General features: G+C 34.1%; 1 protein-coding gene across 4 annotated transcripts in view; it reads right to left on the reverse strand.

Moving 5' to 3' along the window:
* Positions 1-17,680, reverse strand: part of HSPA4L (heat shock protein family A (Hsp70) member 4 like) — a 56,777-nt gene continuing 39,097 nt past the window's right edge. For all 4 annotated transcript variants that reach the window (XM_059698078.1, XM_059698079.1, XM_059698077.1 and 1 more), the window contains 6 exons: positions 17,370-17,507; positions 14,458-14,583; positions 13,831-13,938; positions 11,677-11,796; positions 7,387-7,548; positions 1-4,859 (listed from right to left, as the gene is read on the reverse strand). In XM_059698078.1, the coding sequence (XP_059554061.1) occupies positions 4,668-4,859; positions 7,387-7,548; positions 11,677-11,796; positions 13,831-13,938; positions 14,458-14,583; positions 17,370-17,507 (846 nt within the window). In that variant the 3' untranslated portion in view covers positions 1-4,667. The remainder of the gene's footprint in view (positions 4,860-7,386; positions 7,549-11,676; positions 11,797-13,830; positions 13,939-14,457; positions 14,584-17,369; positions 17,508-17,680) is intronic.

Here is a 17,680-nt window from a genome sequence, read left to right on the forward strand (position 1 = left end):
TTGTGTGTGTGTTGTTTTTTTTTTAACTGAAAGCTCAAGTCATTTGATAATGTATTTTAACACATGTGCCTTTTCTTTTAATACTCTAACAATATGTGAGATATCCCTTAGGGATCCAGCAGATGGAAAAAGCCTATCGATACTGACCACTGCCAGACATTAACGTGTTCTTCTCTTCTTCTAAGCAGTTTGTTATTCTAAAAATTCCAGGTGTCCATTTATTATGTGAAACAATTACCCTTGAATTTAGTAGGAAAAAACTTAGACGTGGCCGTATTGTAAACCCAAAGCTTCTTTCAAAGGAAACATGCATACATAGAAGAATAGTGTATTTTAAATTATAGATGTGAAAGTAAAATAGTTAAAAGTTTCTTTTTTGTTTGGTTAAAAGTCTTGGGTTTTTTATTTGCAATAATTTTTTGTAAATTATTAAAAGAAAAGGTTATGTGCTTCCAGGGAATTACTTTAAAATGATACTTTAAATCAGACCTTGATAAAAAAACAAAAGGTAATTTTAAACCTGTTTTTCTTTTCTGATCAAAAAGTCTATTTTCTGAAACTGACTGACTGCTTTAAGAAGATTTAGTTTGCTAAATCACTCAGTTAAAAACACATTAAAAGGATACACTATCAGTATCCAACTTTGTAAGTGTCCCTACCTACATCATTTGAAAAGTTAGCAGTTGCTATTTAATTAGCAGATTTCAAATATTAATAGAGCAATACAATTAGTTATATGCCTCTGATTAAGTTTTACAGAATAATATCACAAAATAAAATTCCACTTAAAACTCAAAACTTCCAAAGTTAAAACACAAAATAACATTTACTTTAGAACTGAAGTTTTTTTGTTGTAAAATTCTACAAGGTGAGAAACATGAACTCTATTTTTCTAGTAATTTAAGACTTGTAAATCTTGCCTTAGCATTAATTTGTGTGGAGTACCAAAAACCAACCATTAAAACAAAATATTGAAAAAAACAAAAAACAACAAAATCTTGCCCTGGCTGGTGTTTCTCTGTGGTTAGAGCTTTGGCCTGGGCATGGAAGGGTCAAGGATTTGATTACAGGCTCTGGTCAGGGCATGTGCCTGAGGCAACCAGTTGATGTGAGGCTCTCACAACTGTTTTCTTTCTCTCTCTCTCTCTCTCTCTCTCTCTCTCTCTCTCTCCCCCCCCCCTCCACTCTCTCTAAAAAATCAATGGGAAAAAATATCCTTGGGTGAGGATTAACAATAATTACAGCAAAAAATTCTTAATGGGAATGTTTACAGTTTAAATTGATGAAAAAGAGGGATGGCTATATCTATTTTGGGACAAACTGAAATAAGATAATTTGATTACTATATTCAAGTATCGTCTTTATAAGTACCGCGCGCTAACCGACTGCGCCACTGGAGCTCCAAGTATCGTCTTTAAATATGAATAATTTTTCAAAATAGTTAAAGATGTGCTAATTTGGATAAAATGCTTTAACACTACCATTTTATTATATTGATAACTGAGCCCCAAAATTCACTTTTAATGAAGAATTCTATCAAGGAAATAATCATGAACATATTAAAAATTGCCACCCCAAAAAGTCTAAGAAATCTTTAGTTCTTAATAAGAGACCAGTTACCTTTTTAAAACTGAGATTATCTGATATTCCAATAGTCTAATTCTTTGGTGTGCTGTTTCTAATTATTTTAAAACTCAAGAATTCTGATTACTGCTAAGGAATAAAAATTCGTTATATTATTGCTATATTATTGAGCAGTGTTTGTTTTTATAATCATAATAATAGGCTATCAAGAGTTATTTTTTAACAGGGGGAAGGGGAGACTGGGAGAAGGCCAATGGGGAAAAAAAAGGATATATATGTACTACTATGTGTAATACTTTAAACAATAAAAAAAAAGAAAAAAAGTTATTTTTCAAACCAAAGAATTTATATTTTTCCATAGTCAAAATATACTAATATTTATTAACTAGAGGCCTGATGAACGAAGATTTGTGCAAGAATGGGCCTTCGTTCCCCTGGCTACCGGCACTGCCTTTGCTCCGGCCAGAGCCACCTTTCTGCCTTCCCATATTGCCCAGAAGCCTGGAGTGGCTGGGGCAGTGCGGAACATCTACGTCCCACCCTGCCTCAGGACGCTCGACACCTGCGTATGCAAATTAACTCACCAGCTTTGCTGAGTTAATTTTCATACTCACTCCTGATTGGCTGGTGGGCGTCGCAAAGATATGGTCAATTTGCATCTTTCTCTTTTATTAGTGTAGATCATCCTAGATATTTCTTATACTTAGTCCTTATTTGCCTACTATAGGAAAACAGTCTATTTTGCTAAGTATCTTTTAAAAATCTATAATGGCTTTTGCTTTTGAAAAAAATATTTAATTCTTTTGTCTAGCACTGCATATTTCAGTGATTAAAATTAAACTAAACCATACTACCTACCCAAAACTGTATTTAGGAGAACATTCTCTTGTAGAAGAACTACATTACATTCTAATGTAGTCAATAAATAACTACATAATAAGGTTAAAGAGTGTTTGAAAATATAAATTAAGTTGATTAAATAGGTAAAAAGCATACTTATTATCTTTGGATGTATTTAACTCATTAAGTGTTATATAACTGCAACAATTGGAATGTTATATATTGGACCAAAACACAGAACTACATAAACTGATTTAAGGAATGAAAAATGTCAGGACATACTAGACAATTAAGATGAAGAAAGGGTTGTTCCCACATTTATTCCTAAGAGGTTTCTGAGGAATAGCTCCTAAAATAGTGATAGTGGTGGTCTTGCTAACTCAAGAAAAAGCTATAAACTCCTTACTTGTACTGTTATGAATTCCCTTTAATAATTTTGTTCTTCCCCAAATGAACATACACATTCAACATATAAATGAAAAGTAACTGATAAATGCTTTTCATAATAAGGTACTTTATCACTTATTACTAATGGATATAATTACTTCATTTTAAATGTATTATAACAAGGACAGTTTAAAGACTAGAAAACATTAAAATATACTGAGGATATATGATTTTTAAAAATGCAAACAAGGGACATCTTCCTCAAAAAGGATGAATAAACATCCCTGGAAAGTGCACTCTCTCCCACTCCCCTTTCAGTGCAGACTACATTGTAGAAACAAAATCTCTCTTAGAGAACTAGTTGTGAGAAATAGACCATCCCTAAAGATATTAAACTCTCAATTTGTACTACTTAAGTGAATATTAATTATTCTTAATGTAAAGGTTTAGCTTTGGGAAAAAGTGAGCCTTTGAAAATTTCAGTATTAGGTCAATCTAGTTGATTGGCATTAAATACAAGAACCCAGGCATTGCCTATGCTTCTTTTTCTTATAGGTTTAAAAATCATTTCAGTCTATTCCCAGTTAATTTCAAGCCTGTGGACAGAACTGAACAATGTGAACAAGTCTGGTGATGAAACACAGATTAAGTCCTTAAAATATCTTAATTTCACAGTCCCTTGTCCCATATAATTCATATAAGCACCACCAAAACTGGAGCCACGGTCTGAACAGGTAATATATAGTAGGAATTAAAATTTAATCACATCATATTAAACTCTAACATTCTCTATTTTGCCTGTTGATATGTAACATAGTTAAGTTCATTACAAGCATTATTTCCTAAGACTTAGGGTATAAGTGATTCTTTTTAAGTATTACCACTTATTTAATAGTGTTTTTCCATATCTTAACATTAAGTACTTCAGTGATAAGTGTACATAATGCAATACATTGTGCCATTTCCCCCTTCCCTGTGTTAAGATATTAACAGAATCAATTCATAAAACTAAAACAACTATCAAAACTGAAACAGGCTATCAGTATCACAGATGCATGTCTGAGTAGGTCAACAGCATTTCCCACTTCACATGAACGTATTTTCATAAAAAAGCTTTCTTTAGGCTAGTACAGCAGCAGCTCTTCAGGACAAGTAGATCAGAAGTTTCAAGTGAAAATGATACCGAATTATTCTAAGAAAACATCAATCCACATTTCTAATAAAGGAAGAAAACTGCTGGTGTCACCTTAACATAAAATTATGCGTTTTCCCTTTCAACGTGTGATTTGGTTCATTTACGTGATGAAAGCAAAGCTTTTGGAGTTCTCATGACACACCAATGAGATGGACTAATTTGTCAAGGAACCTCTTATTTGTTTTAATATTTAAGTTAGAACAATACAATAACTAGAAAAAAGTCAGTGCCCCAGTGACTTTAAACCACATCAGTTTCAATATTTGTTTTTCAAAATAATGATCAGTTATATCTACGCTTCTGCGACAATAGTGCAATACAGTATACTTTCCTGAATAAGAAGCTGAAGTTTATCCAAGTAGAAGCTTTAAATAAGGTAGACTGTGGCCAACTACATATCAATCTTGCATGTGATATAAAATATATTAGGAAAGCTTAAACTGACTTGTAAATCTGTATTCAGCTAAAGCTTCACATAAGCAGCAATGGAAATTAATAGATGTGTACTCAATATAAAACACTTTTCAAAACTACTCCAAATAACAAATGACAAAAAGTGGTCAAGAACAACTGAACATCTGTTGTGTGTATCAGATGTAAAAGAAGAATGGATCCCATGGTTACTTGCACTGTTTGAATTATGTGAAGGTAAATTTAAGACTTAGTCCACTTCCATCTCTCCAGAAGATTTAGTATGCTGTGAGCTGTCTTTTGTTGTATCTGGTTTAGTTTCAGTCCCACTCTGTCCATCCATCTGTCCGTTGTGTTCGCTATTAGCTTTTGCATTGTCTTCTGCAACCTCTACTTTGGGTTTGGGTTTGTAAATGATGGGGTTACAGAAATTATCCAGTTCCTAAAGACATGAAGAATATTGATTACATTAAAAATTCCACTGTTAAATTCCACATTAACTTCCTAAATTTCCATATAATTCCGCATTCCTGAATTTATGTTAGCTCAGTTACATAACCAACTGAGTTTCTTCAAATACCTCAATGAAAGATTTACCTTTTGGGCTAGTGCATGTCAGTGGAACTATTTAATCTTTAACAGTGGTTTTTATATAGAATCTTCCTAAAAATTGGTTCCTCATAATTTAAAATATAGTTTACTTCAGCAGGAGTCATTATTTATTTTTAAACATTAAAAATTTTTTATTACAGTTGACATACAATATGATGTTACTTTCAGATGTACAACATACTGATTCAACATTTATATATCTGATGATATGATCACCACAATAAGTCTATTAACTGTCACTATACAAAGTTATTATGGTATCATTGACTATTTTCTTTATGCTTTACAGTTTATCTCCATAATTTCTTTATTTTATAACTGTAAGTTTGTACCTCTTATCCTCCCCTCCTTCTTCAACTCTTATACCTATCCCTCGTCCCCTTCCTCTTTGGCAACCATCACTTTTTTTCTCTGTATCATGAAGTCTGTTTCTATTTTGTCTTGATTTTTAGATTGTACACATAAACTAAAATCATATGCTATTTTTCTTTCTCTACTGGACTTATTTCACTTAGCATAATACCTTCTAGGTCCATTCATGTTGTGGCAAGTGGCAATTTTTCATTCTTTTTTTATGGCTGAGTAATATTCCATCTTCCTTATCCATTCACCTATCAACAGACACCTAATTTGCTTCTTTATCTTAGCTACTATAAAAATGCTGCAATTAACATAGGGATGCATAATTCTTTTTGAATTACTATTGCAAATGACTTTTAATTAATTTCATTAAAATATGCCTACTGCTCTGTTATAAGAATTATGTCAGCACCTATTTCATGAATTGATATTTCTCAACATTTACATGAAAACATACACACCAACTTTACTTTTTTAAAACAACTGAGTAGCCTATTATGTTGAGAGAATAAACCATGAAAGTAAATGCAATTTAATAATTTAGAAGAAATACAATGTATTTCTAAATTGTTGCTTGCTTGCTTGATTTAATTAATTAATTAATTAATTAATTTATTTCTATATACATATACAAAAAAGACCATTAAAATATTTTCAAGACCGGTGTCACAGAGATTGAAATAGGGATGGAAAGATAGGGAATAACATCCTGGGGGAATGTTTTAATGGCAAACTGCTTTCATCATACTTAGCACTTCATTTGATGAGGAATAAATTATTACAGCTTCTTTGCAAAACTTTCTCAAAAGGAAAATACATTTAGTGCTCTATTTGATTAAAATAATACCTGTTTCTATTAAAAAACATCCGATACCTAAAAACATACTAGGTGAAAAAACCACCTGAAATTCCATATCCTACAGATACTAACATTTTGGGTGATGATCCTTCTAAATGAATGTCCAGGCACACACATATATACAAATATATCCATCTATTAACACATTAATTTATACAGTGAGATAACTTTATATTCTGTAATCTTCATTTTTCACTTAATATGTTGCACACATCTTTATATATAAATAGATGTATCTCTATACTTAAAATATTTAATGACTACAGTGTGTTATATGGATGTATCAATTTATTCACTGACTTGCTTACTGATAGGTATTTTAGGTGTTTCCAATTTTTTACTATTATAAACAAAGGTATTTAATCTGCATATACCTGTGCAATAATCAATTTAGGATGAATTCCTAGAAATGTGATTTCCGGGTTAAAGTGCCTACTCACTTTAAATTTGTATGCATATTGTGATACAATATCCCAGAAAAGTTGAAACAAATTTAACCAAGTTATGCAGGGAAAGCATTCATCTTCATACCCTTGACAATTATGGCAAGATTATAAATGTAAACACACAACTTCAGATGGGTGAAAAGAGAGATTTGTATTTTTTAGATTAGTGATAAGGATGAACAATACTTTTTATATTTTCCATATTTTTATTGAACATGTATTTCTTTTGTCAACTGCTTATCCAATGTCTTTATTCATATTCCTATGTTGATGCTGATCTTTATTGAAAAGTTTGTGCCCTATTTTTATGTTTTCTATGCTCAACTGAAATTTTCAGTAATAATGTTTTCAGAATGGAAACTTTATCCTAGAAATAAGATTTTACCATAGGACTTAACACATTTTGAATTATGCAAAGACTGACCATACTGCCAAGTTTACAATGGAGACTTACAGGTCTTACCCAATCCAGAAAAGTCTACCATACTTGACAGTCAAAAGTTAGCAAAGTGCTTTATTTCATTCTGCATTACACTTAAAAAAAATTTTTTTAAAAAAAGGCCTTGTGTGACTAATGAAATCAAGGGACAGAGATGACCCACCTAGAATTTTTTCAAAATAAAAAATTATGACTTCCATTAAAAATTTTTAGTGCTTGAACCCCTTAAAAAGAGAATTCTATAGTTTCTTACCTTTGACTTTGCAACTATTTCTGAAACTTTCACCACAGGATCTTGAGTGAGACTTAGTTTATTCTGTGCATTCATCTTACTGTTCAGCCAACTCATGGCTTCATTGATATATTTTTCAACTTTTTCCATTTCAGCAGGATCCAAATGATCATATCTTTCATCCTATTAAAAAAAACTTTACTTAATGGAACATTTTTCAGTAAATAAATTTTATTAATAAAATTTATTGAATATATACCTTGCACATACCCATGTGAAGAAGCCAGATACATGTTACATAGAACTGAAGAGACTGGGGCAAAATAAAAATCAGTATGGGTTCTTAAAAGGAAAGGCTTTCTGAAGGATTCAGACTTAGAAAAATAAAATGACTAGTGGTGCATATTCAAGGAAAGGTACTTAGCCAAAAAAGAAGCTGCATGGAATTGAATTTGTTAGGAAAGAGAAATCAGGGAAGCAGGCATATGGAAAACTAAACAGAAATTTCTGAATATACAACAAAACACTATAGAAAGTTGTTGATAAGGGGAATTGCATAATGCTGTCTGAAAAAGAGAATTGGAGCACTAGCTAGTTTGGCTCCGTGGACAGAGGGTCGGCCTGCAGACTGAAGGGTCCCAGTTTCAATTCCAGTCAAGGGCACATGCCTGGGTTGCAGGCTCGATCCCCAATAGATGGTGTGCAGGTGGCAGCCAATCAATGATTTTCTCTCATCATTGATGTTTCTATCTCCCTCTATATATTTTTAAAAAAGAGAGAACTGCAGCTGCCATACATACAGGACACGATAACAAGCCATGGTTTAAATTGTTAGCCACAGAACCAGAAAAAAATGGGCAATGCAACATATGAAAAGAGCGTCTCCTGATGAATTGGAGATTGGACATGGAGATAAAGGAAAAGAGAATGAAAAAACACTCCAAAGCCAAAGAACAGAGAGGATGGTGATGCTTCATCAGATACTCGATCCATCTATTTGTATGATTACAAATTATGTGCCCATCATCTCTGTTTCTGTGCATTCCCCCCTCTCCTCCCCCACCCCATTTTTCTGAATTCCTTCCAACTTATGGATCATTGCTTAAGTTCTTCCCCATTCATGCTGTATCTACATTCTTAAAAACAAAAAACCACAAACTCTAGCCTTGAACCTCTTCCCAGAAATCCCAACTCTATATCCAACTTCCAAATTGATTTTCTATTTGTGAAGTTTGAAATGATGCCCTATATTTCAATCACCTCCCTACCTACTCTTCCCAGTAAATGGCAACTTCATCCTTCCAGACCCAAATCCTTTGAGTCATTTTGGACTCCTCTTTCTGTTATATTTATATAAATCTATCAGATCTTATTAGCTCTGCCTTCTAAATAAATGCAGCAAAAATCTAACCACTTCTTCCCCCTCCACTACCCAGGTTCAAGTCTCCCATTGTCTCTTGTCTGTATTATCCTAATAATGGCTGCACGAGTCTCTCTGCTTCTAGGTCCCTACATAAATAAGTTAAATCATATTACTTTTATGCTCAAAATCTGCAATGGATTCCTATTCTCAGAGGAAAAGCCAAACTTTTCTAAAGGCCTAATAGGCCCTTTATGATCTGATAACTGCTTACCTACCACCACTGTTTTAACCACAGTGGCCTCCTTGTTGTTTCTCCAGCATGTTCTCCCCTCGAGGTTCTGCAACTGCTATTCCCTTTTTGTAGAACTTTTTTCTTACAGTTATCATATATCTTGAACCCTCACCTCCTTCAGTTCTCCCCTCACATATATGTCATTTAATTAGCAGTCTGCCCTTCTGACAAATCTCCACCTCTGACAGTTCCTTACTTTTTCCGTAGCTTTTTATCACTATGTGCTACCTTTTCCTACTAAAGCATAAGGTTCAATGTTTTTGTTTGATGCTGTAGTTCCAGCCCCTTGAAGGGAGTCTGGCACATGATAAAAACGAAGAATCCTTGAACATAAGTGTCTCTCTTACTTAGGATAATTTCTTAAACCTGCACTCTCAAGAAGACTGCTACAGCCTGGGCCGTAGTAATTGTATGGGAATCTCCAATACCATGTTTGAAACAGTCTTGGTGTTTTCACTGTCGGCTTGCTCCTCCTATCTTTCCATTATCCTTATGTTCTATTTGTACCTGTTTGGACAGTTAGGACGCTGACATTGGCAGGGACATTCACAATCTTTACCTGGAGTTGTCTTCTGGGTCGCTTGGATTGCATTATTATTTTATAAATTTCACAAATCTTTTTCTGTAATAATTAACCTCTTTCTACATTGTATAGTGAAAAGCACCATAGTTAAGAGTTTGTATGTTAACTTGGTACTGCTTAGGTGTTTTGTTTTTAAGTATGGTTTTTATTGATTTTTGTTTCCTTTTTAGAGAGAGAGGAAGGGAGAGGGAGACAGAGAGTGAGAGATAGAAACATCAATGAGAGAGAAACATCAACTCGATCAGCTGCTTCTTGCATGCCCCCAGACCAGGAATTGAACCAGCAACCTCTTGTGCATGGGTCGATACTCAACCACTAAACCACACTGGCTGGGTGATGCTTAGGTTTTAATCCTGACCCTCACTATTTACGACCTTGACAAGTTGCTTAAGCACTGCATTTTTCTTATATATCCTTGTGAGAATGAAGTAAGATAATCCATATAAAATTGCTTCAAATTCACTAAGTGCTTGATCAATGTAAGCTATTATTGATACTCTTCTTGAATCTTTCAGGTGCTAGCTAGCCTCTCCTGCCCAGTCAGCATGGCTCAGTGGTTGAGCATCAACCTATAAACCAGGACCTCATGGTTCGATTCCCAGTCAGGGCACATGCCCAGGTTGCGGGCTCAATCCCCAGTGTGGAGCGTGCAGGAGGCAGCCAATCAATGATTCTCTCTCATCATTGATGTTTCTCTCTCTCTCTCTCTTCCTCTTCTTCCTCCTCTCTGAAGTCAATAAAAATGTATTTGTTAAATTCAATGTAATGGCAATGATAAAAATTGGGAAAATCATGTATTCCCTTGCTACCAAAATGAATATTTAATTTTTTTTAATCTTCACCTGAGGATATGTTATCTTCTTTGGTTATAGAGAGAGAGGAAGGGAGAGGGAGGGAGAGAGAAATACTGATGTGAGAAACATCGATTGACTGCCTCCTGTATGCACCTTGACAGGAGATTAAACCCTTAACCTGGATATGTGCCCTGACTGGGAGTTGAACCCGACTCTTCAGTGCATGGGACAACGCTCTAAACACTGAGCGACACTGGCTGGGTGAATATTTATTTAAAGCAGGAGTCAGCAAACTTGTCCTACAGACCAAATACAGTCTGCCACCTGTTTTTAAATAAAGTTACTTTGGAATGCAGCCAGGCCCATTAATGTACATGGCATATGTGGTTGCTTTTGCACTACAATGCAGAGTTGAATGGCTGTATAGAGATAAAGCCTGAAAAGCCTAAAATATTTGTTCATTTAAAGAAAAGTTAGCCCAGCTCACATGGCTCCATGGTTGAGCATCAACCTATGAACCAGGAGGCCATGGTTTGATTCCAGGTCAGGGCACATGCGCTGGTTGCAGGCTCAATCTCCAGTGTGGGGAGTGCAGGAGGCAGCCAATCAATGATACTCTCTTATCATTGATGTTTCTATCTCTCTTTCTCCCTTCCTCTGTGAAATCAATAAAAAAATATTAAAAATATTTAAAGAAAAAGTTGGCTAACCTCTGATTAGAGGAAAAAAATGATAAGCTTAATTTTGTTAAATCTTATTGTTATATCCAAGTGGAGATATCATTATTTAACTAAATTTTTGAAGCTTAAAATCAGTGGAAAGGTCAAGGGTAGTAATATAGATTTGGGTATGTATATAAAAGAACCATGGGTACAGGGGATTGCAAGTAATAGACTGGAAGACAGAGGGAAACCAAAAGAAAAAGGACACAGGACAAAAATAAAGGCTAGCAGAGACCAGTTACAAAAAGGCCTGTAATAAAAAAGGTCCAAGAAAACCTCTCACTATGGATTTGATCAATGGATTAATTTGTAATGTGGTTTTAGGAAATTAAAAAAAATTAAAAGCACATACCTGCACTGTATTTTAAATGCAGTAATATCATTTACTGATAATTCTCATAAAAAATGAAAAGTTTCAAGTTTGGTGCACAATGTCTCTGAAATTTGGTAGCAACAACTGTCACAGCTTTGTAGCTGAGAACTTTTAGATTTGCCCCACTCTCACCATGAACTCCACATGCCATCATCATCATCGGTTGACTTTATGAATTCAATACCTTGTTTCTGTATGCTTCTATCACTTTCATAACAAGTTGTATCTTTTTCCCCAAGTCGGTTAAAGCTTTTGGTCTCTCTTCATGTTCCATGTATCTCATTTGAATAGGCTGGCCATATTTCTGTTAACATAAGTAAATTTTTTTAAAAAGAAAAAGTTACTAACAGAAAAAACCTTTTAACAGAAGACATTGAATATTATGTATACTATGTTTATTAATTAGTTAAAAAATGTATACTGTATTATAAATGCAGTGCTTTAAAAAATAAATTGTATTTTTTCAGAAAAAAAAAATCTTTGGACCCTGGAATGGGGAGTTTCTAAATGTTAAAATAGCCTATATAACATTCAGGAGAGGTATAATATAGAAGAATGAGTAACTATTTTCTTTCAAATTGTTTATATACTTAAATAAGAATCAGTTTACTTTAGATGTTCAGAAAAGTTACAAAGGAAATAAAAGACAGACACAAGCACTTCTTATCACTTTTCTCTAATGTTAACATTTTATACCAGCACAGCGTATTAGTCAAAACTAAGAAACCAACCCTGGTACATTACTATCAATTGAAATTCAGACTTTATTTGGACTTCATCTTTTTCTGTTCCAGGATACCATATTGCATTTAGTATATACATCATACTTTTTATTATAAATATATCTGAAGAAGAAGCAAGTACTGCATTTTAAATTTCTAAAAGCCATCTCAAAACAATAGTAAAGCCTATAAAAACTTATGTAGCACTCATTTTTATGGTTAATTATACATTTGAGGCAAAACATCCACTTGGGGTGCTTTTGGGCTTTTCCAGTTATTTTTATTAGCATTAGCTGCCTGGCTGTTCCTATGGCCCAAAATACATGCATTCTCTTAGGGAGATAGGAAGTAAAATCACCAAGAAGATAAATGTGATAAAGCCTTGTATTGCTGTCATAAGCTTGGGTTTACTAGTTGCTTTCTAATTATTCCCTTTGGAAGTAATTTATTGGCATGAAAGTAATTGTTGCAAGATATCAACTTCTTTTGCTTAACTTCTTCTGCACCCCCATCCTCCAGTTAACAGGTTGCTTTTTCCCATATTCTAGAAATCCTTATTAACACATTGTATGCGGGAAATGTGTTTATACGTTTTACGTATTTATATGTTCTACCAGTGTAGTAGAGCGCGGGACACGTATTAATACATTTTTTATAGACTAGCGGTAGAATGCGGGTAAAGTAGAAATACGTAAACTAAAGTTATCGTAATTTTACTGAACGTTGCCATTTGCTCAAAAAATTAGCAAAAATGGCCCACGCCATCTGTTAGCGCGCGATAAAAACTACCCGCAAACAATGTGTTAATGCCATTATTTAGCTTCTATGCAGTTCCTTGCTACTCAAAGAATGATTGAGGGACCAACTGCATCAGAGTCTTTTAGAAGCTTGTTAAAACTGCAGAATCTTGGGCCCACCTCGATATACTGAGTCATAATCTGCATTTCAGTAAGAGCCTTAGGTAATTCACATACACAATTTAAGCCCACTATGATCCACACTAAGAAGGAAAGACTAAAATTCCCTGTCATCCTTCCAGTCTGAGTTTCTAATCAAACTACTTTTTCTCAGGAGGAGGGTTGGGTAGTAAGGAGGTGAAAAAGGATTACTAGTGGTCTTTTCTTAAAATCATACCATTGGCCTAGAAAAAGGGAATCTGGTGACCACGTCTCCTTATTTCTTTGTAAAAAGAAAATTTTGAAGTTCTTTGCTGACCAAGTGTCCCCACAGTTGCAATGTGAAAATCAAACCAGTGAAGGGGGAGAGAAGCTGAGGAAGCGTGACTCCTCTAATAAGAAGGGGTCAGATTGACAAATCACTTTTAATAAGACATCTCAGAAATATATGGTTTGTTAAAGTAATACTAACATTCTGGTCATCTAAATATTTATATCTGAGTATCATAACAGACAGATATGATTATTATTTGATTTCAATTACATGTAGCATTGCTCACTTCTCAAAATGCTTTTTAAATGAGAAAGAACATTTCCTCTTACACGTCTGCCTTAGTAATTTCTTACATATGTATGAAAAAAAAATACACCTTACAACCAATTTTTAGGAAAACTTAATGATGTTCTATTTTAAACTAACAGGGACTTTAAAAAGTTTACCTTTAGTTCTTGAAGCCTATCCACATAAACTTGTTTAGGTTGGTCCTCTCCTTCTTCATAAAGCCAATTTTCTGTCTCTTCCAATACTGCAGACAGTTTATTCAAGTCCTAGATAAACATTTAAAAGACAGTGACTGAAAATGCTCTCCTTAGAAATACAAGTTCAATGAAGGAATACTGTTTTCAAATATAGAAAACTGAATTTCATATTTTCTGACTTTTATTCATAAATGTTCTTCACCATACTTCCACTAATTGGAAAAATAAGAACCATTCCTAAATGTGCTCAAGAAGATTGACAATAATGCATTTAACACATTTATTTATATAATTTGTATTAGCAGTCACTAGCAAATAAGTAGTTCTAGTTAAAAACTGTAAAATTTATACTTCTTTTTTTCAGACTTTACCTGAGGATATGTTTTTTATTGATTTTTAGAGCGAGACAGAGGGAGGGAGGGAGAGGGGGAAGGGAAGATGAGCGAGAGAGAAAGAGAAACATAGATATAAAAGAAACATCAATTGGTTTGCTCCCATATATGCCATGATTGGGAATAGAACCCCAAACCTCCTGGTGTAAGGAATTACACTCCAACCTACTAGCCACCAGGCCAGAGCTAGACTTACTTCTTGAGTGATGAACTTTTCATAAACAGTGCCCAGCTTGTCTCTAAAATCATATACATATTCTTCAACAGCATTCTTAGCATCATTTCTCTCTTTCTCCAATTTATCTTGCATTATCATTTTCCCCTATTCAAAAAGTTTCAGATTAGTTGCCATTAAGAATATTAGGGAGTTAGGGATATGCAAATCAAAACCACAATGAAAATATCACTTCATACCTACTAAGATGACTAAGTAAAAAACAAAACAATTCTGGTGAAGATGTGCAGAATGTGATATACTTGTACACTGCTGTTGGAAATGTACAATGTTGCTGGAGTGACAAAAAAAGTTTGGTGGTTCCTCAAATAACAATATGGCCCAGCAATTAGGTATATATCCAAAGTAGCAACTCAAACAGATATTTGTATGCCAGTGTTCACTGCATTAGTATTCATAATAGCGAAAAGGTGGAAGTTGTCCACTAACAGATAAATGGATAAATAAATGTATATATACACAATGGAATATTATCCTACAACAGAAGTTCTGATACATGTTACAACATGGATAAACCTTGAAAATATCTAAGTGCAATAAGTCAGACACCGAAGGACAAATATTGTATAACTACATTTATATAATAAATATTGTATGATTACATTCACCTACAATAGGCCAATTTATAGAGACAGAAAGTGGATTAGAATTTTTATTTTATTATTTATTTATTTATTTAAATATGTTTTTACTGATTAGAGAGGAAGGAAGAAGGAGAGAGAGACAGAAACATCAATGATGAGGGAGAATCATTGATTGGCTGTCTCCTGCACAGCCCCATTGAGGACTGAGCCTGCAACCTGGGCATGTGCCCTTGACTCGAATAGAACCCGGGAGCCTTCTGTTCACAGGCTGATGCTCTATCCACTGAGCCAAACCAGCTAGGGCTAGAATTTATATTTTAAAAAAGCCACATAGACCATGTCATTGTACATACTCAGGTTCAAATTCTAGGTTTCCCATTTATTAGCATCGAGAAAAGTCACTTAACCTCTCAACCTCAGTTTTCTCATCCTAAAATACAGAGCATACTTCTATTTAGCTCATAGGGTTAATAAAATTAACAGAGTCCACATAAAATATTTAGTCCAGTGCCTGGCATGTAACTGATGCTGAAAAAATGTTAGCCCTGAGAGGAAATATAATATAGTGGTTGTGATCTTGAGCTTTGGATACAGACTACCTGGATTTAAATTAAAGGTTACTCTCTACCTTGAGTGATCTAGTCTACTTGCTCCTGTCTCCTCATCTGTAAAATGTAGCCTTCCAGCAGTACCTACATCATAGGGTTGTTCTGAGGATTAAATAGGATATCAACATGTTTAAGATGCTAGCAAAAATTAGTACTGTTATAATCAAAAGCAAAAAAAAAAATATTGGGGGCTAGTATTACTTGAAGAAAAAATTTCACTTTAATAAAAACACTATTTTAAACAGAAGACTTCAGTATACTGACATTTGTGAATTTAAAACAGAAGACTTCAGTATACTGACATTTGTGAATTTAAAACAGTGAAACACTTAAAAACTTAAGGAACAATTTTATATGCAAAATTTGCCAGAACTGCACTTCCTCACAATCATTTCTTTGGGAAAATTAGTTTCAAAACACAAATTCTGAATTATTCAGGGTCTGCAGGAATGCTTGCTTCACATAAAATGCAGCCTTCAATAACTAATGCATAAGTGATATAGGTAGGTACTAAAAAGAGCAAGTACTGTAAAGTCAAAATCTTTTTTTTTAATTTATTTTTTATTAAATTTATTGCAGTGACATTGGTTAATAGTCAGAACCTCATGAAAAAATTCCTAGAATAATGTGCAGAAGATGGAAGAATATTGGGGCACTTCAAAGAAAACTGACCTTCTTTTGTTTTTTTTTTAAAATATATTTTTATTGATATGTTACAGAGAGGAAGGGAGAGAGATAGAGAGTCAGAAACATCGATGAGAGAGAAACATCGATCAGCTGCCTCCTGCACACCTCCCACTGGGGATGTGCCCGCAACCAAGGTACATGCCCTTGACCGGAATCGAACCTGGGACCTTTCAGTCCGCAGGCTGACGCTCCATCCACTGAGCCAAACCGGTCTTGGCAAAACTGACCTTCTTTAATGCCAGCCAAGCCTGCAGAAACTAGGAAACACTACTTAAGTGTAAATTTTAAAAATAAAAATAACCAGACCTGTGTGACTCAGTGATTGAGCATCGACCAATGAACCAGGAGGTCACGGTTCAATTCCCAGTCAGGGCACATGCCCAAGTTGTGGGCTCGATCCCTAGTGGGGGTGTGCAGGAGGCAGCCAATCAATGACTCTCTCTCATCATTGATGTTTTGTTTTTTTTCTCTCTCTCCCTCTCCCTTCCTCTCTGAAATAAAAATAAATAAATAAAAATAAACTACTTCTTATACAACTACTTATGTTAAAGAAACAAAACTCTAAACATTTAGACATGTAAGGAAAATTTCAAGAATGACAACAGATTTTACAAAGTATTAATTGTAAGTCAGAAAGCATTCTGAATAGAGCATTAATCTTTTAGGACAACACATTAGAAGAGGGGAGCTGCTATTACTTCCCCTCTGCTGGGTGTTACTGTTAAAGACAGAATAAAAGGAGTAGGAATCACTATTGTTAGACTAGTCTTCCTCTACAGTGGAAATAATCATGTTTCTCATATAACTAAGATGAAACTGTACTGTACATGACATTAATACAGCTCAATATTTTGTCCAAGTAGTTCAATGATCTATTTAATAATTTCTTAGGAGTTACAGACTAATTACCTCATTTGGGGGGATAACTGTTGACTTCTACAAAAATCCCAGAATACACTACTACCTATTTCAACATCAACTCGGATTTATATACCTCATTTTCAATGTAGCTATTGAGAAGATCTTGGCCCAATTGTCTACACAGGCTACTCTGGATAGGTAGATCAATACTCTTGACTCTTCCTTTTTTAATGGTCTGGTTTAATCGGTCTTGTTTGTCTGAGGGAGCTGTCTGAAAAAACACAAAAGAATAATAAAATAAATTTCTAAAGCTAGTTTAAAAATAGATTTAAGAGTAATTTCAGATGAAACAAGAAAGTAAAATCAAACAAAACTTAACTATATTTTAAAATACTACTTAAATGCTGATAGTATTTTATACTCTGCACATTAAGTCTTTTCACA

The sequence above is a fragment of the Myotis daubentonii genome, chromosome 5, assembly GCF_963259705.1.
Source record: "Myotis daubentonii chromosome 5, mMyoDau2.1, whole genome shotgun sequence".
Taxonomy (NCBI): Eukaryota; Metazoa; Chordata; class Mammalia; order Chiroptera; family Vespertilionidae; genus Myotis; species Myotis daubentonii.